This window comes from Scylla paramamosain, chromosome 2 (assembly GCF_035594125.1).
Source record: "Scylla paramamosain isolate STU-SP2022 chromosome 2, ASM3559412v1, whole genome shotgun sequence".
NCBI lineage: Eukaryota > Metazoa > Arthropoda > Malacostraca > Decapoda > Portunidae > Scylla > Scylla paramamosain.
In genome coordinates, this window is record NC_087152.1 from 6452405 (window position 1) to 6480000 (window position 27596).

The 27596-nt window shown below is 43.0% G+C and overlaps 1 protein-coding gene across 1 annotated transcript in view; it reads left to right on the forward strand.

The window, feature by feature from the left end:
- Nucleotides 1-27596, forward strand: part of LOC135109296 (hemicentin-2-like) — an 87099-nt gene that overhangs the window by 54835 nt on the left and 4668 nt on the right. The window contains exons 3-7 of the mRNA XM_064020603.1: nt 2770-3655; nt 13116-13294; nt 16708-16839; nt 22580-22581; nt 24901-24980. Coding sequence (XP_063876673.1) covers nt 3463-3655; nt 13116-13294; nt 16708-16839; nt 22580-22581; nt 24901-24980 — 586 coding nt within the window. The 5' untranslated portion in view covers nt 2770-3462. The remainder of the gene's footprint in view (nt 1-2769; nt 3656-13115; nt 13295-16707; nt 16840-22579; nt 22582-24900; nt 24981-27596) is intronic.

Sequence of the window (27596 nt, forward strand, 5' to 3'; positions counted from 1 at the left end):
AGAGGCAAGTGAGGTGTGAGACTGTGAGAACATAGTATATCTCCTTCCCTTCCCTTCCCTTCCCTTCACTTCACTTCATCTCCTTTTCCCCTGCTTCTGACACTCCAAGAATTAACAACACACTACAGATGCTCCTTCCTCTTCTTCCTCCTGCTCTTCTTCCTTCATCTCCTCTTACTCGTATTTCTCCACCTGCTGCACCTGCTCCTCCTCATCAAATTTTTTCTCTGTTCACCTTCCTTTTCTTCTTTTTTTTTTGTTCTACCTCTTCTTATTATTACCATTACTACTACTACTACTATTACTGATAATAATAATAATAATAATACAACTACTACTGCTACTACTACTACTACTAACTCCACTGCTATCACCACTACCACTACTACTACTACTACTAACACCAACTATTTCTCCTCCTCTTCTTCCACCCGCTCCTGCTCTTCCTCCTGTTTTTACTCTCTTCCTACATCACCCTTTCCTCACACTACCTCGCTCACAGACGCGTCTCCTTCAATCTATACCCAAATGAAGAGAGGGATACAAAGCACAATGAAATTATATGAAATTGACTAAAAATAACTTGATTCACTGTTATTTCCAGCCATTCCATTGAGCACATCTTGGTAACGTGGCGAAGGAAAGGAGCGTTCACTGGTGCATGGCTGGAAGGAGAGAGAGAGAGAGAAAAGGAAGGATAAAAGCGCTGGGGGAAGGATACTAAGAGAGAAGTGGAGAGCTAGAGGAAAAAAAAATATGGATGACGGAAGGGAGAGACACAGAGGGATTGGTGGGGAAGAAAGGAGGAGGAGGAGGAGAAGGAGAAGGAGGGACAGGGGGAAAGGATTGGTGATGAAATAAAAATGAGGAATAGAGAAGACGGGGAAGGATGCTAAGACGAGGAAAGTGGAGGACAGGAGGAAAAAGAGAGAACAAAGACTGAAGAAGATAATGACGAGAGGGAGAGAGATGGATGGGGAAGAAGGGAGGAGGAGGAGGACGAGGAGGAAGTTAGTGCTGATAAAATGAAAAGAAAGGAGCAGATATAAGAAAAATTTTAAGAAGAGGGAAGTGGAGAACAGGGCAGGAAGATGCAGATGACGAAGAGGAAAGAGAAATAACTGAGAAAGAAAGGCATAGGAGAGCAATGCTGATAAAATAAATAAGAGGTGAAAGAAATAAGAGGAATGGTAAGAGGAGGGAAGTGGATAACAGAGAAGAAAGATGAGGATGAGGAGAGTGAGAGAAAAGAGAGCGAAATAAGGAAATAGGAAACCGATGTTGATAAAATGGAAAGGAAAAAGGAAAGTAAAGAAGAAGAAGAAGAAGAAGAAGAAGAAGAAGAAGAAGAAGAAGAAGAAGAAGAAGAAGAAGAAGAAGAAGAAGAAGAGAACGAGGAAACGTGAGACGAGAAGGTGGCAGCGGAAGAGGAGGAGGAGGAGGAGGAGGAGGAGGAGGAGGAGGAGGAGGAGGAGGAGGAGGAGGAGGAGGAAGAGGACAGCGAGGGGCACACTGGGAAGGCTGCTCGTATAAGTGAAGTGTTGGTAAAAGTTAAGAGAGGGCGAAGCTAAGGAAGGAAAATGTGGAGTGATAATAGAAGGAGGAATAAGGTACGAGAGAGAGAGAGAGAGAGAGAGAGAGAGAGAGAGAGAGAGAGAGAGAGAGAGAGAGAGAGAGAGAGAGAGAGAGAGAGAGAGAGAGAGAGAGAGAGAGAGAGAGAGAGAGAGAGAGAGAGAGAGAGAGAGAGAGTAAAAGCCATAAAATCTGACCTCAATTAGTGGAAACGCGAATACTGTAACAAAGGATCCAATTTGCGTTAAAAATAATAACAATAATAGTTGCGTCAAATAAAAATAAAAATAAAAAAAAAAGTTAGTGAATCTCTTGACATAAATTTTGCATATTCCAGATTCCACGGCATAAAATGGGCTTATCTTTTTATATTATGGCTATTATGTGTGTGTGTGTGTGTGTGTGTGTGTGTGTGTGTGTGTGTGTGTGTGTGTGTGTGTGTGTGTACAAAAGAAATGTGATGTGGCTGTTAGATACCTTTACACAGACATCGTACATAGACACCTTTGTACATGTCTTTATTCAGACACCTTTATACAAGAGAAACTCAATATGCGCAACAATAAAGACACCAAGCTCTTGTGTGAATAGATTTCCCCTGAGACGACACACACACACACACACACCTCATCCCGCTCACATACGCGTGCCCCAGAAACACGACCTACAACACAGCCATCAGCGTCGGCACTCGCGCGACCTATGCTCCCTTGACACACACCTCGCGGGATATGGCCAGGGTAATGCTGACAGGAATGCAAAAGGACATCCCAGACATGAGGCTCCCGTGACTGTTTTATCACTCACTCCTGATTTCTCTACCAGTGACATTTTTTTTTCTTTTTTTTTTCTTCTTTTTTTTTATTTTTATGTAAGACACCGGCCAAGGGCAACAAAGATTTGAAAATAAAGGCTTACTGAGGTGCCAACCCTTAAATCGAGGTTAGAATCATCGCAAATTAGAAGATGTCTTGAAACCTCCCTCTTGTATTTTCATTTTTCCACCTGTATGAATGAAAACAAGTTCTTCATCAGAAAATCGTAACTCCTTTTGTGTTTTTTTCTTTGATGTCACGTACAAATATTAGCAAGTAATTCCTGTAGAATATTATCTTAATCATATCTTGATTTTTCGATCTGTGTGAATGAATTACATCCTTATGACAGAATCTTAATTTCTTTTCTTTTCTTTCGCAGGTGTGATCTTCCCGACAAGTGCGGCGCGTTGCCCTGAGCAGCGAGGAGAGAGTTAGGGTGAACAGCAGCCTTTCTTCTTTTCCAGGATATCTGGCGTGTAAATTTAGATGAGTGACTCTTCAACAGCCTCTTGAGACATCCCACGCCAGCCTGACGAGAGCGTTGTGCGTCTGAGCGTCGTGAAAGATGGAGGCTACGTGGTGATGTGATGCGCCTGGAGACACTCGCGTCATCCAGCACACAAAACACTCACGAAGATACCAGTAAATACGCCCTCCCCTGACAAGTCGATCAGCGCGAGGAGAACATGATGAATGCGCTTGTTTTTCTTCCTATTGACAGAGAACAATAGTGAGACTGCAGTGTGTGTGTTTCCTTTATGCATGTAACGAACACTGAAAGACTGAAAGCTCAACAGTAGCGGGGAAACAGTAACAATGTGAAGAAACAAGTGAAGTACAATCAACCGAGGATAACGAAGAGAATCCACGAGAGAACAGCTACACTCCATCCTGCCTCGCTCCCACTGGCTAGCCGCTGACACACACGCACATACAAACACACACACGCACGCATACACGGGTGGAGGAGGAGGCAAGTGTGGTAGAGTTCTCAGCCTCGTAGTGACGCGCCTGTCCACAATGTAGTAAGCAGCCATCCACACAAGCCAGCGGCGGCCGACGATGGTGGAAGATGAGGAGGCCATCAGGACAGCCGAGAGGACGAGGGGGTCTGGGACTGTGGGCTGCCTCCCCCTCTACCTCCCCCTCACCCTCACCACGACGAAGATCCCCGCAACCCCGCCCCGCCCCGCCCTCGCCCCCTAGCCACGTCAAGAATGTGCTGGCGATGGTCACCGTGGTCTTTTTCGCCTTCTTTAGCGCAGGTGAGTTAATTACAGGTGTGTGCGGAAGGTGTTTTGTGGGGGATGTTTCACACACACATACAAACACACACACACACACACACACACACACACACACACACACACACACACACACACACACACACACACACACACACACACACACACACACACACGCAGGTATTTACGGCATATTATTCATGGAAGGCGTGATGCAAATAATTCACGGTATATACTCGTATAGTGTAACTCATATTGGAAAAAAAAAAAAAAGAAAGAAAAACGAAAACGATAACAAACTCCATTTTACTGATAATGACTTTAGTTACTGGGTACAAGCTAACAAGTTAATGGAAGAATAAATACTGCATGTACACTACACGGTCAGGTAAAACAAGTTAATAAAGGAAAAAACAGGTATATATGCACCTCACCTTTCATTTATTATTCACTAATTGGAATTGTTGTATTAAAGAATGCACTTTCTTTTTTATATATATTCTTCGTCAAGTGCAAGAGTTCAATTAACTGACGCTGCTTCTTTCTCCTGCATCTATAAATCTTTTTCCACAAAACGGGAAAAGCTATTGGACACGATGCGAGCAGGTGAACTCCCCGCCAGCAGGTCGCTCCGGGAGCCTGAGGGAGTTAAAAACGATAACTCACAAACCAATTACCTACGTACTATTTAACACATTTATCTGCAATTTCTCAACAAGACTTGGCGATCATAGAGAAGAGCACAGCAAAACAATACCCGAATATAATCATAGAGAATAGACATTAAACTCTTTAGAAGCCACTAACAACGTAATTTTGGGACACAGTGCGCAACACCCTGGAGCATATTCACCTCACCAGCAGGTCTACACGTGGCTGTCCTTGTATGAAACCCACTAATTTCCACCTATCACCACAAACAAAATAAAAACACGTAAACAAAAGAACATAATATTGGGGAGTTTATAAATACGAGTACGTACGTGTAGCTAACCACACAGACAGACCAAATCATAACAAAACACTTAACATGTGCTGGTAAATAACAGTGAGTGGTCGCTTCAAAGACCGTGTGTGATGCTGCTTGCCTTCACGAGTGTCAGATGCATTAAGGGGACCGTTCAAAGGCCTACTCGTCCCTGCCCACCACACCTGCACTGCGCTCAATTCCGTGAAATCTCTTGTAAGTGCTGCCACGTCTGAGTCTGCGCCCCCCAACAGATTCTGGTTTGGTGTGGGACGAAGCGAGATGGGATGTTGGTGTGCTGTGTGGGTGTACAGTGAGCTTGTGTCTTTGAAATGTGGTGGTGGTAGTGGTGGTGTCAATAGTTGTGATAGTAGTAGTTCTTGTTGAGTTGCTGTGGTGGTGGTGGTGGTGGCGGCGGTAGTAGTAGTAGTAGTAGTAGTAGTATAGTAGTAGTAGTAGTAGTAGTAGTAGTAGTAGTAGTAGTAGTAGTAGTAGTAGTAGTAGTAGTAGTAGTAGTTGTTGTTGTAGTAGTAGCGCCAAAATTAATAAAATAATAATAATAATGATGGAAGAAGAAGAAGAAGAAGAAGAAGAAGAAGAAGAAGAAGAAGAAGAAGAAGAAGAAGATTCTCCCACCACCCCTCTCTCTCTCTCTCTCTCTCTCTCTCTCTCTCTCTCTCTCTCTCTCTCTCTCTCTCTCTCTCTCTCTCTCTCACACACATTGTCTCCGCACTAGTACACTTTGGGACAGTAAGACAAGACAGTTTGAAACCGAAATGCTCTTGCCATGAACTCATTAAAACTAAAACAAGCATTTTGTCCTCAGCACAGCAGCAATGTGTGTGTGTGTGTGTGTGTGTGTGTGTGTGTGAGTGTGTGTGTGTGTGTGTGTGTGTGTGTGTGTAAGCCAGGACAAGCGCCATGGACAACATCGCTTCCTTTAAATAGCAAGAATCGTTGTAAGAAAATGATGATAACGAAAAGCTGATATTATTCCCTGTGAAATTACTGTAGCTAGTTATAGGTTTAAAAGTTCATAGGATTCAAGGAAGAGTTGCAGCCTTATGCTTAATATATTCCGCCAGATTATTAGTATGTTAATTTAATCGCCCAATCAACCTTTCAAAATATCCAATCTAACACATTTCATATCACATTTCATCTTCATGCTACTAAATCTGTATGGTGATTTCCCAAGTTTTATCACATATTTCACCGGCGGCTTATCAGAATATCGGTCTAATTGACTTCGAAATGTATGTATATCAATCACTGCGCTAAATCTTTGATATTCTCTGCTTCATTTTTTTACGAATGGACGTGAAAGTGATGAACGATCTAAATGATTGTATTAATGAACGACTTATTGCCTGTGACCGCACCAATTAATATTCTGAATGGCCCGGGAATGAAGGTGAGAGTATACGGAAAATTGATCTGCGTGCCAGCTGATGTCGGTGCCAACTTAGTACATTCGAGGCATGCGTGTATGAGGAGCCTTCACACACCGGGCTGGCCAAGGACTCTACCACACCTTAAGAGAGAACCCACATCTGACATATATTCCCTGGGTTAATTCAGTTACGACCGTTTCTTTTTTTTTTTTTTTTTTTTTTTGTTGACAGTCAGAGCACCAGTCACCAAAGGGAAAACTAAGACACAGAGAAGAAGAAAGAGAGGTACTTAATTTTGCATTTCACTAAGCTATAGAAGTGTTGAATGTAGTACGGAAATAAGTGTCCATAATTTTGTAAGTGATAATGAAAAAAAATCTGTCTAGCAGTGAAAGAGGCGAGGAGATCTGGATATAGGATCAAAATTAAGATACTATCGATGCAGCCTCTCCGTGTTGTCTCCAGGCAGTTCTCAACACACTCACAGAAGGCGCCAAGGAGTGGAAATGAGTGCACTTTCTTGTTGTGCAGGAGTAAGTCAGTGTTTTCCTGCTGGATCAAGGGACTGGTGGATTCTTCCCGGAATGCACTTCGCTCAGACTTTTACTTTGACACACCTGGCTCTCTAGCAAAGACAACAGTGACACCTTGCAAGTCCACACAGCCACACACCGAGGCATGTAAGATTAAGGTGCCAGCGGGGTCTTTCCTCTCCATCTTGTCTGGAACACGAGGACAACAGGTTTATCGTGCCCGTATGGGAGCAATGACCCGTCGACATTAAAGCGATTCATTTGTTTTAAAAGTATATCGTTTTATTAAATGTAAAATAAAAAAAAATATGTATATAAGATTTTGTATTCCCAAGTATTCAATGATCCGGAGTGACTATAAATGGAGAAAAAAAAAGGTAATACAGTTCAGGAAAATGTGTAATTTATGGAAGCGACCTCAAATGCATTTAGCAAAGGTGTGAGCGATAAAGAGCGCGCGGTGCAGCAAGGCTTAACCTTTTACAGCTTTGAATATCCGCTAGTGAAACCTTTTTGCAGGAGAGTTTTACGTATAAGACTTCAATTACAGCAAGGGAAAGATGTGTGAGCTGATACTGAACTGTGTGTTTTTATTCTCTCTCTCTCTCTCTCTCTCTTACATGGGATGCAAACTATAACGTGTGTGTGTGTGTGTGTGTGTGTGTGTGTGTGTGTGTGTGTGTGTGTGTGTGTGTGTGTGTGTGTGTGTGTGTGTGTGTGTGTGTGTGTGTGTGTATGATAATAATAATATTGATAACAATGATGATGATAATAGTAATAACATTAATGATAATAATAATAATAAATATTACTATTGTCGTTGTTGTTGTTACTATTATTATTATTATTATTATTATTATTATTATTATTATTATCATTATTATCATCATTATTATAACAACAACGAAAACAAGCGGCCAGTTTGACAAACAACAAAACAAACAAACACACACGCGCCATGGCTGAAAGTATACAAACACTCACGTCATAAAACACAACATTTAAAGAAAAACTGCTCGTAAAACTATGCTGAAAAAAAAAAATAAATAAATAAATAAAAGTTTAAAAGGGTCAGATTTCATTAGGAGTAAAAATGAGTAAATCATATCTGGCACACAAGCAGGGTCATTCACCCACGAGCATGCTGAAGGCGGCGGGTGTCTGCATGCATGGGAGGAGGCGTATTTCAATGAGGTGCGTGGGACTGCTGCCATGGGGAGGAGACTCGGGCGTGACGGTATAACTTGTCCTTTCCGCCAGATTGAGATAAAGATTATTTTTATTTTTTCACTGTCTCTTTCTCTCTTTTTTCTTGTTTATATGTTTTATTTCTCGTTTTGTTTTATTGTTAACATTGTACCGTATTGTTATTAAATATCGCAATATTTTCAAGCTAGTGGTAATACTTTTTTTTTCTTTTTTTACGTGTCAAGAAGTCTAGCTAAGGATATAAAAGATAAGAATGAGAGAGAGAGAGAGAGAGAGAGAGAGAGAGAGAGAGAGAGAGAGAGAGAGAGAGAGAGAGAGAGAGAGAAGGCCAGCTCAATATGCCGCTCCCAAAAGTTAGTCATGGGAGGAGATTCCAGAAAAAGTTGGCCAATTTAGTTCTGGAGGTGTCTTGTTCATGGCTGTACTTGCGCTGTCTCTCTCTCTCTCTCTCTCTCTCTCTCTCTCTCTCTCTCTCTCTCTCTCTCTCTCTCTCTCTCTCTTATTTAAACATATTTACAGCAGGCTTAAAGCTACATTTTTTATTTTTTTTCATGTAGCTCTTCTAAGTGTCCACAAATAACATAATAAAACGGAGCCCATGTCTTCCGTCACGCGCTCAGGCAAGTCACCGCATCATGAGAGGTAGTGAGATCATGCCTTCGGTCAGTGGTTCATTATATCTATGTATAGTTGTATATGCTGCGTAGAAACTTTATAATAAGTGATTCCTAGTTCCTGTGATTAACAACTTAACTGATTCCCTTCAATTTTCATTCTTCATCCATGTAATTAAATATCTACCTCTTGGTTCTTCCTCTTCTCCCTTAGAAAGCTAAGCGTAAAAGTACTACACACAATGGTTTCGTTAATTGGGTGATTCATTCTTATTATGGTTCAGCAGGCTGCCTTCTCCCCCGCCTACTCCTCGTATATCCTGCCTTTTCTCGTGGTTGGTTTTTGTACAAAGTTCTAAGTAATTTATTAGACAGGAAACAGGGAGGAAAGTTTGTATTTATTGATAATCATCTAATGGAGCGATATCTACTCACTTTATAGGATTTGATGTTACTCTCCTAAGTGGAAGTGTTTCTAATATCAATACGAGCACCGTAACTGAATACTGCCATCAACAGCCAGTGCAAGTGTTACCCGGAATGCTGCACGATAGCCACTGGTGGTGTCGATAATCTGAACACTACTGCCTCCATGTACAAGAGTCACCCGGAGTGCTGCACAATTATTAAAGGTGGTATTTATATCTAAACACTACCACCAACAGCGCGTGCAAGAGATACACGGTGTTGCACAATGATCAGTATTGGTGTTGATAATCTAAGGCAATTCTTTGTTTGTTTATCTACTTGTGTGATAACCTCGATTGCAACTGTTTTCTATTTTTTTTTTTTTTTTCAGTGGGGAAAGCGGCAATTAAGCAGCGTTTTTTTTTTTTTTTTTTCAATATCTGTGGCCCTTTGACTCTCACGCATGAAATAAAAATGTAAGCTTTATTGCCTCAGCCACATCCTTGCTTCATAAACCCTCACGGCAAAATGCGGCAAATATTACAGACTCATAACAGGCGGACTTTCATTACAACATATTCCACGTGTATACTTGTGAAAGATATCAAAGCAATACGAGCGAGACCGTCGCCTCACCTCATCACTCCCGCTCTCACTTAACCTAACCTAACTTAACCTAACCTCTCCTCACCTCATCTAACTGACCTAACTCTCCTCACCTCATCCAACTAAAGCTGACTTAAACTAACCTAACCTTTCTAAATCTACGAAACTTGACCCAATCTAATCCATCCTACCCTGGACTAACCTGCCCCTAAGCTGACACAAACCTGACCTAACCTAACATAACATTACTTAACCTAACAAACCCAGCCTCATTCCACGTCGCCTCACGTAACCTAACCTGACAAAACCATCTTAACCTAACCAAACCTAACATAACCAAACCTAACCAAAACTTAACCTGACCTGACATAACCTTACCTTACCCTTCGAATCCTGGTGACCTTACTGTTATATCCTGTGCGAAATTAAGGGCTCAAGACGAAGAGCTGGAGGAAACAGGAAGAGGAAGAGGAGAAGGAAATAAATCGCATAGAGAAAGAGGTGAACGAGGGGGCAGGAATGAAGGAGATGAAACACTGGGATGAAAACGAAGGGGGAAACAAGAGACAAGGAGAACATATTACAGTGGAGAGAAAGAGAGAGGTGGAAGAAATTGATGAGAGCGAATGGGAGGGAAGAAGAGGAGGAAGAGGAGGAGGAGAGGAGGAAAGACAGAGAAAGAGAGGCGTGGAGAGGGAGGAATGTGAGGGGAGGATGAACAAAGGAGAGAGAGAGAGAGAGAGAGAGAGAGAGAGAGAGAGAGAGAGAGAGAGAGAGAGAGAGAGAGAGAGAGAGAGAGAGAGAGTCAGTCAGAGAGCCAGAGAGCCAGAGACCCAGAAAGACAGACAGAGAGACAGAAAGACGGACAGAAAGACAGACAGACAGACAGACAGACAGACAGACAGACAGACAGACAGACAGACAGACAGACACAAACACATATAAGGACATACAGAAATTAAGAAAATGCATTCACCAAGTCGGAAGAAAAGAAGAAGAAAAAAAAAAAAAACATTACCAAGGAAGAAGAATGACACGGAGGAGGACGACGCCAGACTGAGGCAAACAAAGACAGAGACGCAGATGAACAAAAGCAGAGAAAAGTGTTCGCAGAAAAGAAAGCAAGAAAGAAAGGGAAAAGGAAGGGCATCATAAAATAGTAATAAAGAGAGAGATAAAAATAGAGAATGAAAAATGACAAGAACACCCACACACACACACACACACACACACACACACACACACACACACACACACAACCAGACAGACGAAGCCGCCCCATATACACCAAGAAAACACTTCTGGTGATAATATTTCTAAGCATAAACTTGTATTCTTAAATTCACATATCCCTTAACCAGGACTGTTTTTAAAGGCCACAGAGGTAACTGGCTGGGATATTAACAACTCTGCTAATTGACATTTTGCTCCTTAATGGTAAACCACTCGAAGCATTTCTTTTTTCTCCACCCTCCTTTAAGTATTACACTGTCTAGACATAGCAAACTTTACCCTTTTCATCCTTTCATGTTATTTCTTGGTGTTTCTAAGGACTGTAGACAAAGCTTTTAGTGCTGGGAATTATTGCATTTCACTGTTAAATAGTTAAGGCTGTTTTTCTCTCTTTCGGTAGCACACGATCTTTACAAAACTATCAGGAGAGTCATGAAAGCACTATGAAAAACCAATAACGTCCACTAGAGCCAGCTGAGAGTGGTCAAGATCGGGCGCCGAAACGGTTTAGGAGCATGGACCATAACCTTTCAACATAAACAGACGGACCACAACCTTTCAACATAAACAGACGGACCAATAACCTTTCAACATAAACAGACGCTCAAGTGGTGGACAGACGACAGACCAAAGCGCCCTGCCTCCCGCGTCCTTGAGCTGGCGGGCGACCACACGGCAGAGTGCATGTGGGGAGTTACGATGCCCGTGAATATCTCCTCCAGCCAAAAGACAGTAAGCACTAACTCTCAACACTAATGACCACCGTGACACTTATTATATCACCTCAGCACAAGGAATTGTCACATGTAGGCCTGGACGGTTTCTTGCAGCTTATTATTTTTTTTTTTATTCCTATTTATCCCTAGACGAGTTTGTTGAGCAAATATATAACAGTAGGCATGAAATGTTTGGACTACCGGAGTGTTTGTTTCGTTTCCAGTTTTTTTCTTTTTTTGCAATATCCAAACTTGAACCAGACTATTTTAATAAGCTCGAGGAGAGAAGCCATAGCAGTAATAAGGGTTTATCTCGTGGGATTTTCCAGAAGTGGGCAACGCTCGACATGTGCCAGGTGTGAAAACGACTGTACCAAGATCCATATAATAGTATTACTTTCTCTATAAACCGTCCTCGTACACCCTGAAATGTACGGATGCCAATGTCCCCAACGCTCGTCCATCGCCTCACTGAAAACCCGCTTGTATTTTGTGATCATCATTTCCCTACAGAGCTTCCACATTCCCCACACATCTTCGCGTTCTGTCTCCATTTTCCTTGAACAGATTCTAGTGAAAGTGGTGAGGCGTTTTCGAGGGCGCTTTCATAATTCTAGTGAGAGCTTACAAGCACTCTACATCATCACTGGAGGAAATATACACAGGAACCCAACTAATAATACCTGTAGCCTTTGAAATATACCTGATGGGAGAGCCACGCGTTTTAAAATACTACAGGCTCCAATGTCATGACTGGTGGATGAGGCTCCTGGGATGGAAAGGGAATGTATAAGCAAGACAGACACACATGGCCTCAGCGCTCCTCCCCGCCAGCTGGGTGAGAGAGAGCAGGCTGCATCTGTTGGTGGGTCATTCATTCTTTATTTAGACGTTGACAGTAAGATGGTGTGGCAAAGTTTATTGAAATATAACACAATGCGTCATTATTATATGTTATGATTTTTATTATTATTATTATTATTATTATTATTATTATTATTATTATTATTATTATTATCATTATTATTATTATCATAGTGTTTCTTCTTGCTTGTTTCCAATATTTAATGAGTCAAGGCGTGAAGAACATTTCCAGCACAGCCATGCACGCGCTCACGGTTGTGATGGTGGTGCCGGTGCGATTCCTAAGCTTCGTTATATATGCAGTGCTCACAGACAAACAAACGCAAGCCAGGAAGTGAAATGCATAACAGACAAACTTTTTATAAACACACACACACACACACACACACACACACACACACACACACACACACACGCACGCACGCACGCACACACACACACACACACACACACACACACACACACACACACACACACACACACACACACACACACACACACACACACACACACACACACACACACACACACACACACACACACACACACACACACACACACACGGGTCCAGGGGCACAGGGGCTTAGGGGGCCATGCTTGAGTTCAGCTGGGGCTTAAAAGAAAACGTGAGCAACATTCATAAATAAAGCAGCAGGACACCTTATTATGTTGTTTTTGTTACATACACACACACACACACACACAGTCAGTCTCTCTCTCTCTCTCTCTCTCTCTCTCTCTCTCTCTCTCTCTCTCTCTCTCTCTCTCTGACTCTGATACAGTCGAGTACTACTTAGAATATTCAATAAGCAACATTTTTTTTTTTTTTGCAATGTATACTTTTTATCTCCGTGTTTTTTTTTTCAGTTATTACTGATCCCATTTCTTTTTATACCCCGTGTGTGTGTGTGTGTGTGTGTGTGTGTGTGCACCGCAGGTCGGGGACACATTCGGGAGGGTCGCCGCGGGCCGTTACTACTGCTGGGCGAGCCGGATCCCACGCTGCCCCCGCCGCCCCCGCCTAAGCTGGACCCCGCCCACTCTGCTGATGTCACGGCCCTCGCTGACCGCCCCGCCATCCTCAACTGTCGGGTACACAACATCAACAACAAGACGGTGAGAGAGGTTTCATGGCTTTAAATTCCCTCATACTTTGTTACGCTGCAGAGAGGAGGGAGGAGGTAGAGGGAGCGATTTTTAGATTAGCTTAGATTGTGGCTACTATAGTTGGGATTAAGATTAGGGCTTGTATTTTTTTTAAGTGCTTTGGGCTCTCACAAGGACAATTTTCAAAGGTCACTAAGATGATAAAACATATTCCCAAGGATGTTTTCCCCATTTGTAAAGAAGAATTTTATTGAACCATCACTGCAATCATGGAAACGCTCGTAACGATCCCTAAAACCTCAAACTTTCACTAGAATGTGCTAAGATACTGGAGATAAGACAATACTGAGTTCGAGAGTACGGTCCCGTGAGTAACTCAGCAAGGTATTTTCATTCACTGTATCAAATAGCCTTGCCCTAAGCTGATTTTAGAAAATATCAATGGACAAACAATACAAATATCAAATTGTTAAACATTCATAAAAAAAAAAAAAAATGAAAACGTACATAACCACACCCATATGACTGTCGACACGCGCCACGTCTCCAGCGGTGCGTGTTGACAGTCACATGCAAGAGTTTGTGTAAATATTGCGTTCATTTCCTAACATTTTTCCGAAGGGTCAATACATCGTCCAAGGTATCAGTGTGTGAGGCTCCGCTGTTCTGCATCGCACCTACCTAAGCACACCAATTAAGTCCATAATGAAGACCACAGATTTCACCAACTGATGTATAAGAGAGGCATCAAACATACATACACACACGCCGATCTTACTGTAGTGTTAGGCACTTGATTATACTGACACTCACAGCACACAAACAAACATATATAATATGAATGAACACGTGGGATACAAAGGAACACAAAGATACAAACACCAAGGAACACAAGAAAAGCAATGTTGGTAAGTGGTGGTGGTGGTGGTGGTGGTGGTGGTAATACATGCAGCGGCGACAAGTAACACCCACGCCACACTGCCAGCATGGTGTACATTGGCGCCCGTTTGCTTTGTTGGCTCAGTTATAAAAACGCATTATGTGCAGGTGAGGTAAAAATTAATCCCTCCATTCATCACAAATAAACAAACACGAGTCCAACTATTTTTTTTTTTTTTACCGGCACAGTAAATATTTGTGAGGCACAGAAGCATTATACACTTTGCGTTCCTCATATTTCGCAAAATTTTGCCAAAACAACAACAAAAACAACACCACCACCATCATCACCACCACCACCACCAACAACAACACCTGCCCTTTATTTTCTCTCCGAGTTCTGGACAAACACACCACCAACTTGCGGTTGACTCATCTGCGTGGCCGGGACTGGTTTTCATTGAAGCTCCCAACACAGAAATACTTAGAAGCTCTGTGTCGGCCCGGTGCAAAGACAGAAAGAGAAAGTAGGCAGGTGTGGGTGGTTGGATGAGTGTGGATATGTGTGTAGGAGAGAGAGAGAGAGAGAGAGAGAGAGAGAGAGAGAGAGAGAGAGAGAGAGAGAGAGAGAGAGAGAGAGAGAGAGAGAGAGAGAGAGAGAGAGAGAGAGAGAGAGAGAGATAGGCAGGCAGACATACAAACAGCTATCTAGTTAGTTAGCAAGCTTACTAGATATATAAACAAACACACAGACAAAACAGGTAGACAGAAATAGAAAACAAGCAGAAAAACAGATGCACAGATAAACAGATACAGACAAACAAGCTAACAGATAACCAGGAACACGTACAAACCTCACATTCACGCACAAACCCACACAGCAGCACCAGTCGACCTATCAATCACATTATGTACTCTTCCCTGCGACTAATACTCAGTGAGCCTTGACAGTGACTACACCAGCGACAACCACGTTCACTGATACACACGCGGCAAGCAACAGACAGGGAGGAGCAGTGGATGGTGGTACTGATTTTTCTCTTAAAGATATTTCCCCCCTTGTGGACTTTTTTCCCTCCTGCATGCACATATTTTGTACTTGGCGGTGTATTGATGTGAAACTGAAACATGAACTGAAACCATTGCTCTTCATTTTATGGTGTATTATTGTATTGATATTGTGTTGATATTTATATTGTATCATGTTGGGCTAGTGGATTGAAAAATAAATGTGTTAAAAACGGTGCGAGTGTAAACGGCTGGAGGGGAAATTTCTATAAGGGGAAATGTTCATATGCGGGATTTATCAGGGAAGAGAAATGTCCGGAGGGGAAAATGTCCTACACTTCATAACAGATGCACATTCTTTACTTTAGACACTACACAGTCCTGAGGTAATTAAAACTGGCGCTGCGGCCTCTCTTCACTACTACTACTACTACTACTACTACTACTACCACTACTACTATTACTACTACTACTACTATCTCTCTCTCTCTCTCTCTCTCTCTCTCTCTCTCTCTCTCTCTCTCTCTCTCTCCCGTGGCTGGCGTCCTCAGGGTTCGTTTGCCGCCGGGATGAGTAACAATAGTTTTAATCTACTCGTTGCAATTTGTGACGCGAGATGGTGACGCGCGTGGCGGGGCGGGGATGTGCTGCAGCTCTGTCATGCGGAAAAAAAGAAAAAAAAAAATAAAAGGAAAGAAAATAAATAAAAACAAGAAAAGACTCATTTCACTCAGAACATACCAAGTAAAAAAAAAAAAAAAAATTGTAGTAAAAAGCGCCGGCCAATCAGGTGAATGGCCGCGGCTGCCTCGTGGCAAGGCAGGCAACAAGGGGCGGATGGCGGAGGTCGTTAAGTGTCGTTATAATAATAGAGGTACTAATTACCGTGTTCAAGAATTACTGACACTGTCTTCCTCCCCCTCTCCCTCTGGAGCGCTAGGTGTTAGTGCTACACTTTCATGGTATAATACAGTGAGACGCACCATTAAAATTCCCTCCTTCCGTCCCACAGAGGAGTTAAGTGGCCGTGCTACAGACCATGTTATAATGTAGTCAGATGCGCCACTAATAAATAACTCTCACTTCAAAGGCCGCTCTACCTTTTCTTTGTGAGGCGTTTCAGTGAATATTTGGAAGGCGCGCGCGGCTCTATTTCCTATCATTTTTGGCTCCTACCCGCTACAATCTTGGGGATCTAGTGGGAAAGCGAGATTTTCGGCGATATTTGGCCGTATTTTAGCTTTCCCCACCCGAAAACCCCGCTTTCCCACTGGGCCCCCAAGATTGTAGAGGGTAGGAGCCGAAAACAATAGGAAATAGAGACGAGTGCGCCTTCTTAATATTTACCGGCGTTTCTTTTAAAAAGTAATGTTGATACTTTTCAGAACAAGTACTCTGAGCACGTAGTGTGTGCAACTCACGGCACGAGGCTGTGAGCTGCACCACACTAGCCTCGCCCTGCAGGTAAGAGTGTTGTAATGAGGAACATCACTCCTTGCTCTCCCTCTCAGCCCGTCCCTCCTCCCGCCCCTCAGGTATCGTGGATCCGCCACCGCGACATCCACCTGCTGACGGTGGGCCGCTACACCTACACGTCAGACCAGCGGTTCAGGGCGCTGCACGAGGATGACTCTGACGACTGGATCCTCAAAATTAACTACGTGCAGGTGAGGACAACACGAGGTGAAAGAACATAAGAACATAAAAAATAAGGGAAGCTGCAAGCCATCAGGCCTACACGTGGCAATCCCTGTATGAATCATACCTACCTGCTTCCACCTATCATCCCCATCCATAAATCTGTCTATCTTCTCTACTGACTTATCTTCTCTACTGACTTAGCACTAACAACTTGATTACTGAGTCCGTTCCATTCATCTGCAACTCTATTTGAGAACCAGTTTCTTCATATCTCTTTTAAACCTAATTTTTTTCAACCTTGAACCCGTTATTTCTTGTTGCTGATCCTAAGAATTTTGCTTACGTCCTTCTTGTTATACCCCTTATACCACTTAGTATTCTAACAGGTCCCCTCTTAACATACGTCTCTCTAAAGAATGTAAATTTAACAGCTTCAATCTCGCTTGAAAGCAAAACAGACACATCTGAAATGAAAGAGTTGAATTACCCTCGGCCAGTGAGGGGGCTGGTAGGTGTGGCTGCCTGCAAAGAAGGAAGCCAACACTTGGGGGACTTCTGACAAACATCTTTTTTCCTATTGGTGTCTCTTCAGGCTGTAATAACTCTTTACGACAAGTTAATCTCAGGCAGCACTTACTTCACGCCATTACCTTCCTTTAACGATCCCTTTGTCTTCCATGAGCACGCACACTCGAGAACTCCCAGCCACGGATATTCGTAGCTCAGCAAGAATCAGTGGTAAGGCGTCAGTCCTCCAGTGTTCATGCTTCACTCACTCTAGGCTCGCGTTTCATTGCGAGACTGATTCCATGCTTCTACTGCCTCAATTAGCTTCGATTTCACTGTTCCATCTTATCCGTGACTCTGTTCCGCGCGGTTCATGTTGGCTGCTGCACACTTCACCGACTGAAGCTTCGTGCTGGGGGAAAAAGAAAGAATTTATCAGCAACACATTTCATGATTAATTACACTTGTTTCATAAATATCTCTGCAGTTCTGTGTGATAAGAAGGCTTTAAACGTTCATTAGCCTATAATGTGTGGTATTGATGTCATTGAAAAATCTGAAATTTACATTCTACGTTTACATTTATATGACACAGAAATAATTGTGATAAAGAATTGCTGCCAATTTTGCTAATCGAATGCATGAGCGTGTACATTTTATTTTCTTATTTTACATAGTCAAGGTCACTAAGTGGCAGAACAGCAAAGCGCTCACACACACACACACACACACACACACACACAGGAGCGTCATACCCACACTAACAGGCGCACAATGAGGCAGCGGAGTGGAGGCTTCGCCGCGGGTGACACAACGCGCCCTGGACCGTCACGCGGGCCATTATTATCCATGTGGCCTCAGAATAAAAGGTTTCACTCGCCCGACATCTGATCCGCGTTGAATGACAAACAAACTGTGTAGAAAAATAAATAAATAAAAAAAGCACGTCAGAATGTGGTGAATTTTTGGATGATAGTGTGCGATGCGCGTTTCACGATACGAGCTTGTATGTATAGCACCAGTTTTCTCATTTTGTTCGATACTGAATAAAAGGAACCAAATAAAAAAAATAAATAAATAAAAACATGCAAATTCAAGTTTAATTATATGTGTGTGAGCGATTATATATATGTTGATCTCGGAGTTGAAGCGCCAAGAAGCAGCAAACACTGCTTCAGCCACGCTCTGAAGCAGCTCAGTAAGCCTTGCGAGGCGCGTCGAGTTAGTACGTCCGTCTTGGTCTTCACGGATCAACACACTGCTGCTGATCACTCGAGAGAGGGCAGCAAACACTCACATCCTAGTCGCAGGTGGAGGCGCGTGCATCCTAATGAAATAGAAGAGAGAACTGACAACGCAATAGTCGGCCGATATCTGTACCTAACGATAAAAAATTCTGGAGACAAATGATGGGTTCGTCTGATTCATTGTGCCCACACACACTTACCATTAACCCTTTAAACCTTTAAGTAACATTTATCATTATTATTTTATTTCATCTTATTTTTTTTTTCAATAGAGCTAACTCTGCTGGAGGGTTCTGAAGTCTTTTCGCGTGTGTCTTCGTGTTGACGCCAAGCGGTGATCAATAAATCCATACTTGGTTCATGTTTTATGAATTGAAATGTAACAACATTTATAACGATGTCCCTTGTGGAAGTATGCTATTGTGTGTGTGTGAGTGTGTGTGTACACACACACACACACACACACACTGTGGAAAAAGCAAGAGGCCATCTTCCGAAAAAAAAAATCAAAAGCAAATTTATCTTCAAATTCAAATTCACAAAGAGATATTGTCAAAATACACTGCTTAATTTGATGCAGCAAAAAATTCCGGATAAATCATGCCTTGCCTTTGCCAGCGAACGTGTGGCGGCAGGACGTACTGAGGTGTGCTGCAACCTGACGAAGGCTCGCTGTGCCTTGTGGAGGAAGAATAAAGAGAGAAAAAAATAAAGAACCAGTTCCTTGAAGTATTGTCAGATTGTACACCGGCGGCTATTTTCTGAAGTGTGACACAACAAGGCTCAAAACTTAACACAAATATTTTTGCTTAGCTTGTATGCACAATGAGGAGATTAACTTTTAACAAAGACAACTTCAGGAAATGTAATTCTTTATAATTCAAGACATTTTATACCACCAAAATCTGAAATAGAGCAGATGACTCACAATAATTCATGGAATTTGTAGAAAGCCGGATAGTGAAGAACACACACACACACACACACACACACACACACACACACACACACACACACACACACACACACACACACACACACACACACACAGAATCATTATCTCCTTACACACAAGAAGACGAGTGAGGCTTATGTCAATAACACCTAAAGAGATACACACACACACACACACACACACACACACACACACATGATCATCCCCTCTTTACGCAACAAGACGAGTGAGGCTCAAGTCAATAACACCTACACAGACACATAAACACCACCACCACCACCACACCACCACCACCACCACCACCACTACTACCACCAGTTGGAGTCACGTGTCCACGCCCCTGAGGCCTCGCTCCAGTTGACACCTAAGGGGCCGCCTCCTCTTAGTCAGCCAAAAATTTGTTCCATAGTCAATTATCATAAAAAATCAATTTACGTTCCTATCTCAACTTCCTTTCAGGTCCAATTTCCTTCTGCAAACTCGATTTACTCAGACCAGCTCGGCGGTTACCTTTCTTCTCCAGGCTTGCTTTCTCTCTCTCTCTCTCTCTCTCTCTCTCTCTCTCTCTCTCTCTCTCTCTCTCTCTCTCTCTCTCTCTCTCTCTCTCTCTCTCTCTCTCTCATTTCCTCCTTCCTTCTCTCCCTTTATACAGAGTCAACGATTACTTTCTTCTCTTCCCTCCTCTCTCTTGTTTCCTCCTTCTCTCTTCCCTCAAAACGTGTCGACGATTAACTTTCTCTTCTCTCTCTCTCTCTCTCTCTCTCTCTCTCTCTCTCTCTCTCTCTCCTCTCTCTCTCTCTCTCTCTCTCGCTTCACACATTGTCCATGATTACTTTTCTTCTACCTTCTCTCTTCTTTTTTTTTCCTCTTTCCTCCTCTTCCCTCAAGGCCTAGTCCATGATTACATTTTTTCCCTTTCCCTCCGCTCTCTTCTTTCTTCCTTCCTTCTCATCTTTCAAACCTTGTCCAAGATTGTTCTTCTTCTCCCCCTCCTCTCCCTCTCCTCTTTCCTCCTTCCCTCTCTTCCTGGACCGCGATTACCTTTCTTCTCCTGCCCCGCGTTTCCTCTTCCTTATCTCCTTTCCTTACTCTGTCCTTCCTTCTTCTCTTTCCTCCTTTCTCTCTCTTTTCTTGCCGGTCTCTTAATTCCAGACCTTCTCTCAGGTCTCCCTCACCCTCCTACAGCTTCTCCTTTAATTCCTCTCTCTCTCTCTCTCTCTCTCTCTCTCTCTCTCCTCTCTCTCTCTCTCTCTCTCTCTCTCTCTCTCTCTCTCTCTCTCTCTCTCTGGTGCAATTAAATATCTACAACAGACGACGAAAAAAAGGAAAAACAATAAATAAATGGAAACACAATTGTAAAACATACAGGGCAATAAACAGAATAAGTGAATCTATACAATAACCGGAATGCGAAAAAAGAGAGACACACAAGCACCGAAAATTGTAAAATATAAAAAAAAAATCATTGAGCATTAGAAAAAAAAAATTCAAGTTTACGGATACCTTTCAATGCACACTTGAAATAAATGAGAGAGAAAATACAGGACAATAAAAATTAACTACCCACGAAAATTATCACACACACACACACACACACACACACAGAGAGAGAGAGAGAGAGAGAGAGAGAGAGAGAGAGAGAGGAGAGAGAGAGAGAGAGAGAGAGAGAGAGAGAGAGAGAGAGAGAGAGAGAGAGAGAGAGAGAAAACAGACAGATAGACAGACAGACAAACAGACAGACAGAGACAGAGAGATACATAGACACAGACATAGACACAGGCAGACAGACAAACAGACAGACAGACAGCGACACACAGAAAGACAGACAGACAGACAGAAAGACACACAGACAGACAGATAGACAGGCAGACAGAGAGCAGAGCATAACAGAGACAGCATAAGATGGGATGAGGAGGGGCAGGGCAGAACGAGGCAGGGCGGGGCAGGGCGGGGCAGGGCAGGGCGGGGCGGGGCGGGGCCTAGGATGTTTGGTGAGGGTTGCTGAGGGGAAGAGATGGGGGTGGGGGGGGGGCGGTGATGAGCACAGATCCACTAATGCCTGGTGATGGAGAACAGCTGGGAGCGGCCTGGTGTGTTTTGTCTTTTAATGGGGGGCTGGATGTTCCTCTGTCGCTGAACACACTGCCCCATGAAATGTAAGATAGATAGATTAGAGAGAGGAGAGAGAGAGAGAGAGAGAGAGAGAGAGAGAGAGAGAGAGAGAGAGAGAGAGAGAGAGAGAGAGATGAGAGAGAGCCAAGATAACATACACAGGCAAAAACCTAGAAAGACAGGCAGTTTGATCTCTCTCTCTCTCTCTCTCTCTCTCTCTCTCTCTCTCTCTCTCTCTCTCTCTCTCTCTCTCTCTCTCTCTGCTGAAAACCAAATCTCAGAAGTCTATACTCAGCAAAATTACACATCAAAAGGAAACTTCAAAATTGCTTTCACACACGCGATTAGCTTTCCAAGGGAGAAGAAAAGTTGAAACAGAAAAAAAATAAGAACGGTTGAACTAAACACTCAACGCTAGGAAACGAGAACAAAACGTTATTGCATTAACCAGTTACGTATACACCAATACACACCTTCTACCACGGCTCAGTAATCGCATCATATTTACATAAGCACTTTTAAAATATTGTGACGAATGAGTATTGTGTGTCGTGTCGTTTTCCCAACGTATATCTCAGTATTAATCTTATTTTCTTCTTCAAAACGTTATCTCTTATACTGCTGTGCTATCATTCCATTATTCAGTGTGTGCGTGTGTGCGTGTGTTATCGCTTTTCCACGTATCTATAAGTATTAATATTTTCCTATGTTTTAGTATTAATATTTTCCTTTCTATTCTATCTCAATCAGTGTTATCTATCATAATGCTCGGTTGTCGTTCCCTCGCCCAGGTATATCTAAGGTGGCGTCTTCTATCATCCCAACGCTTTCCCAGTACTCAGTGGACTCATTATTAACTTGTCTCATTCCCTGTAATGTCTACGTAATGTGAGTAACGCGCTGCAGGAAAACCGGATGGTTCTAGGTTAATATAATCCATTGAAGCCGTGTGAGCTTGCACATGACAGGCCCTTCAACACAAACACACACACACACTCACACACACACACACAAAGATCTTATCAACATAACTCACAAAACATCGTCATATCACGCTCGTCAATAAAAAATAAAAAAAAAACGTCAGAAACACGAAACATTCTTCAGGAAAAGCAGAGGATAACCCCGGTCCGCAAATCTGTCTACACAAGACTGATGTTGACGCAGAGTTTGGAAATCGTCCAGGAAACGCAAGCCACTTGTTTGAAAAGCAAACACCTGCCTCAACCCAGCCGCCGCGGAGGAGGAGGAAGAGGAGGAGGAGGAGGAGGAGGAGGAGGAGGAGGAGGAGGAGGAGGAGGAGGAGGAAGAGGAGGAGGAGAAAGAAGGACAAGAAGAATAACTATGAGAAAGAGGACAAGAAGGAGTAGGAGAAATAAGATAAGAAGGAGGAGGAGGAGGAGGAGTAAAAGGAGAAAAATAAAGTTGTAGGAGGAAGAGGAGAACGAAGATAAGAACCACAGATGGGAAGAGGAAAAATCAAGAGAAGAAGGGGAACTTAAGCCCGTCCATATTTCTGGCACAACTGGCGTGGGCATGGAGGTGGCGACCAAACAAGTACCTGCATTTGATTATTTATTTTATCATTATTTCTACAGTAGCAGGTAGAATTGGCAGTGAAACTTAGGAGCACAGTGACACCGGCTCCATACCCTGCCAACCACTTCAAAGCAAAACAAGAATAAATACCTATTTCGTAGTGGTTTAAATCAAAATCTTGCCTAATGGTTTAAGCCTCCGTAAGGATCCACTGCCCCAGGTGTTTCCATTGGGCTCACGTCAAGAGGAGAGCTGTAACAGTCAGGCACCGAGAGCCCCACAGCGGGTTGCACTTTGCACAGCCTCAGGTGAGTGTACTGAGAAAGCACTCCAGGTACAGTCAATACATCACGACTTAACAACTATCCTTATTCTTTTACATACTTTTTTTTCTTTTCTGGTGTTATTTTATTTTTTTTATGCATTTATTTATTTTTGCAGGCTGCGACCAAAACCTGACATTCTCTTCGAAGCTTTTGTAACCTTCGACCAGTTTCCTTTCCAGGTATAAAATAAGACAAAGGGAATATCAATATGTATTATGCCTTTTGATAGCGCTATTACTATTACTGCTACAACTAAACATATCTTTTAATAACGAAAACACCACATTACATACAAATTAGTATAAAAAAAAAAGGTAGTAGGTAAGGGTACGTATCTCACTTCAGTAACAATCAGAGCCACCAAAGACCTGACTCTCGGTGGCCGCATCCTTATCCTTACGTTCCCATCAAAGGCCACCGCTGCGCGCACACTGCCGGGCCGTGACTCACAGGAAGGGCCACCACGTTCTTCCGTGACTTCATGATTGTTGTGTTGAAATTGTAACAGAATCGTATATAGACTGCAACGACAGAGAGAGAGAGGAGAGAGAGAGAGAGAGAGAGAGAGAGAGAGAGAGAGAGGAGAGAGAGAGAGAGAGAGAGAGAGAGAGAGAGAGAGAGAGAGAGAGAGAGAGAGAGAGAGGAGAGAGAGAGAGAGAGAGAGAGAGAGAGAGAGAAAGAGAGAGACTTGGGGAAACTTTCCAGACTCTGATTGGGTTCCACAGGGTTTCGGTAATAAATTATAACACTAATTGAACCTTGAATATAATAGAGTGGAATTAATCTATCATAGTATTACCTGATTCTCTCTCTCTCTCTCTCTCTCTCTCTCTCTCTCTCTCTCTCTGTGTGTGTGTGTGTGTGTGTGTGTGTGTGTGTGTGTGTGTGTGTGTGTGTGTGTGTGTGTGTGTGTGTGTGTGTGTGTGTGTGTGTGTGTGTGTGTGTGTGTGTGTGTGTGTGTGTGTGTGTGTGTGTGTTCCGTTCATTTCTCTTGCCATTTTTTTTTCACGTATAGCTAAATAATAATTCCTCTATGATGATTAATAGCGCAGGTGTTTCAATCGTAATTATTACCAGATGATTGAAAATGGAGAGAGATATAATGCAATGTACTCAATTAAGGTAGAGTTCATTCATTATTCTCTCTCTCTCTCTCTCTCTCTCTCTCTCTCTCTCTCTCTCTCCTCTCTCTCTCTCTCTCTCTCTCTCTCTCTCTACTATTACTACTACTACTACTATTACTACCACAAATACTACAACTACTACTATTACCTACTGCCCTTCCCCTATAACCCTCACACCTCTGCTTCACATTACCTCACTTTACACTCTACCGCCGCTCACCTACACTATCTCCCTCCAGCACACGCTCAACTGTCTTCCCTTCTCTCTCCCACACAGACGCGGGAACTCGGGCGTGTACGAGTGTCAAGTGTCCACGACTCCTCCCCTCTCGCACTTCATCCGCCTCACCGTCGTTAGTAAGTGTTGTTTGTGTGTGGTTGGTGGGTGGGTGTTAAGGTGTGTGTGTGTGTGTGTGTGTGTGTGTGTGTGTGTGTGTGTGTGTGTGTGTGTGTGTGTGTGTGTGTGTGTGTGTGTGTGTCTGTATTTCATGACTTTAAAAACGTGGGTGGAAAAACAAGACTCGCATCACGAAGGCTATTGCCCTTGACACGCGGGAACATGACTGGGGGGAAGGCTCACCACCAAGCGGGAATTTGTGCGCCAAGTAATACTGTAGATGTGCTTTGGTGAGAGTCATGTAAACGGTGAGGAGGCGTGGCAGGGTGAAGCAGCAGCAACCGGCACGGCAGTCTGCTGTTATTGCTGCCAGGGCGGCCACGACGCGCACCCGCCCACTAAGAAGCAAGGTTTTATTTAAGGTAACTTGTTCCCGGCAGAATTTCCTGAAAATGTTAACTAGAGGCGACGGCCAGTGTTAGACAGACGGGGCAGTAACGTGTCGCGGACTCGTTGTTCTCTCCCCACAGCATCCATCCCTCACGTATCGCCGGGCACAATCTCCAGCAATAATACTGTTATGGCGGCGCCTCCCTTCACACCTCTTCTCCGCACGAGGAATCTGAATCCATTTCCATACATTCGTTCCTATCGAAAATACATATAATTGAATATAAATAAACTAATTGAATAAACAAAAATAAACTAATTACATCAATTTATATTCACTTATTCATTGATATATTTTCGTCATTCCCAACCGGAAAGCTGAGCGAGAACTGGGCGAATGGCGAACATCTATGTATGAACAACAGTGCAATTCAAATCAACACTTCGGACGGAAAAACTGACTATTGGTTTTCCATCAGCTCGAAAACAAGCCTGCAACAGAAATAAGATAACAAGGGAATCCGTTGTGACTTGACCACTGACCACTAAAGTCACTCTAACCCAGAGAATGAAGAAGAGCGCCCTTTATAACTCAAACCCTCGCCCACTAAACCACTCATATCCCCCCAAAACCCCCATATAACTCAATTCTCAGCCATTAAGCCACTTAAACCCAGACAAGAGTGGCCGTTATAACTCAATCCTCAGCCACTAAGTCGCTAACCCAGACAACAAGTGTTCTACATAGCTCTAACCCGGCCAACAAGGACATCCCGCCACCCGTCGCTCCGAACACTGACCTAACCTAACGTGACCTTCAAAATAAGTGGCAATACCAGAAATGATCAAATCTCCATAAAATACCAACACAAATCTGACCAATGGAAACAAATCAGGATATTCAAGTTAATTGATTTTAAGTGTTCGAGCTGCACGAACACCATGCTGCACGAAGGCTAAGGGGAACAAAATGCTTAAAACAACAACAACAAAAAAAACAAAAGTCCACTAAAAGTACCATGCCCTAAAGAGAACAGCCCAAAAATAAGTGCCTTCCTGAGAATGAAGAGTCAGCCAATGTGTTAGTATGGTTTTGAAATGAAATAAAAAAATAAAAAAAGTGTAGGTGTGCATGAGTTCTGATGACATGCTTGTATCTGCCTCCCCAACCCGCGTCCCTTGCAGCCGCTGGTCCCCTTCCTGGCGGTGACTGCGATGGGGTGTACAGAGTGGCTCAATAAAGCGACTGAAGTTAGTCTGTGGAGTGGTCAGAGTTGGCAATGTCTGGCCGGACCGGAGAGCTGGTGACGAGGGCGTGCTTACGTCTTTCAATGATACAGATTTCTCTTAAGCTTGATGAAATGTAGTGCAAGTTTAGAGCGTAAATTAGAAAGAACACTAACTGCAAAAAAAAGGAAAAAAAACAAGAAAAATAAAAATGGAATGCTAATTTTTCTTCTAGTCCCTATAGTTTTATTTGTATCTGGTAAAATCGAAGTCGAAGTTTTAATTTTCATGCCGCCCTCTTGCACGTGGATGCTGCGGGTGTCAACCTAACGAAGCAGCAAAGCATGAAACAGCCGTCGCGCGGAGAAGACATCTACCTTCTTATCAACTATTATGCTCAAAGGATCGAGGTGAAGAGTGCGCGAAAGTAATTGGACAAGAAAATCAGGGGTGATCAGCCAATGCCTCTCCGTTCTGGGTACGCCTTGTCTGGGAGAATAGAAATTATCTTCAGTGTATAAATATTGATATCGGTCAAATAAAATACCCGGGAGTAGCAAATAATGTAAAGTAATCCTATAAACAGTTCGCTACGCCAACAAACGCTGCACTCTCACAGACTAACGACCGCGATAAAAAAAAAGTAAATACAGCATCAATTAAATAACTAAATACGTGAATGAATGGATGACTGAATAAATAAATAAATACGCAAATCAATATATGAATAAACAAATACCTAAAACATACAAACAACAGAATAAACCCCCGGAGTGAGAGTCATGCAGCGGCTGAAACACCTATGAGCAAACAACTAACTCAATACAAGCGTGAAATACAACAGTGTTATCTTTTTATTTTTACAACACGCCATCGGGAGAGAGAATAGTTGTTCGCGCCACACCCACGCACACCTCAGGACACCCACACCACACTCCCCCCCATCCCCACCCACCACAACCAAACCTTCCCACCCTGGCCACAAGTGTACTGAACATTCACTCCCCACCCACGTCCCA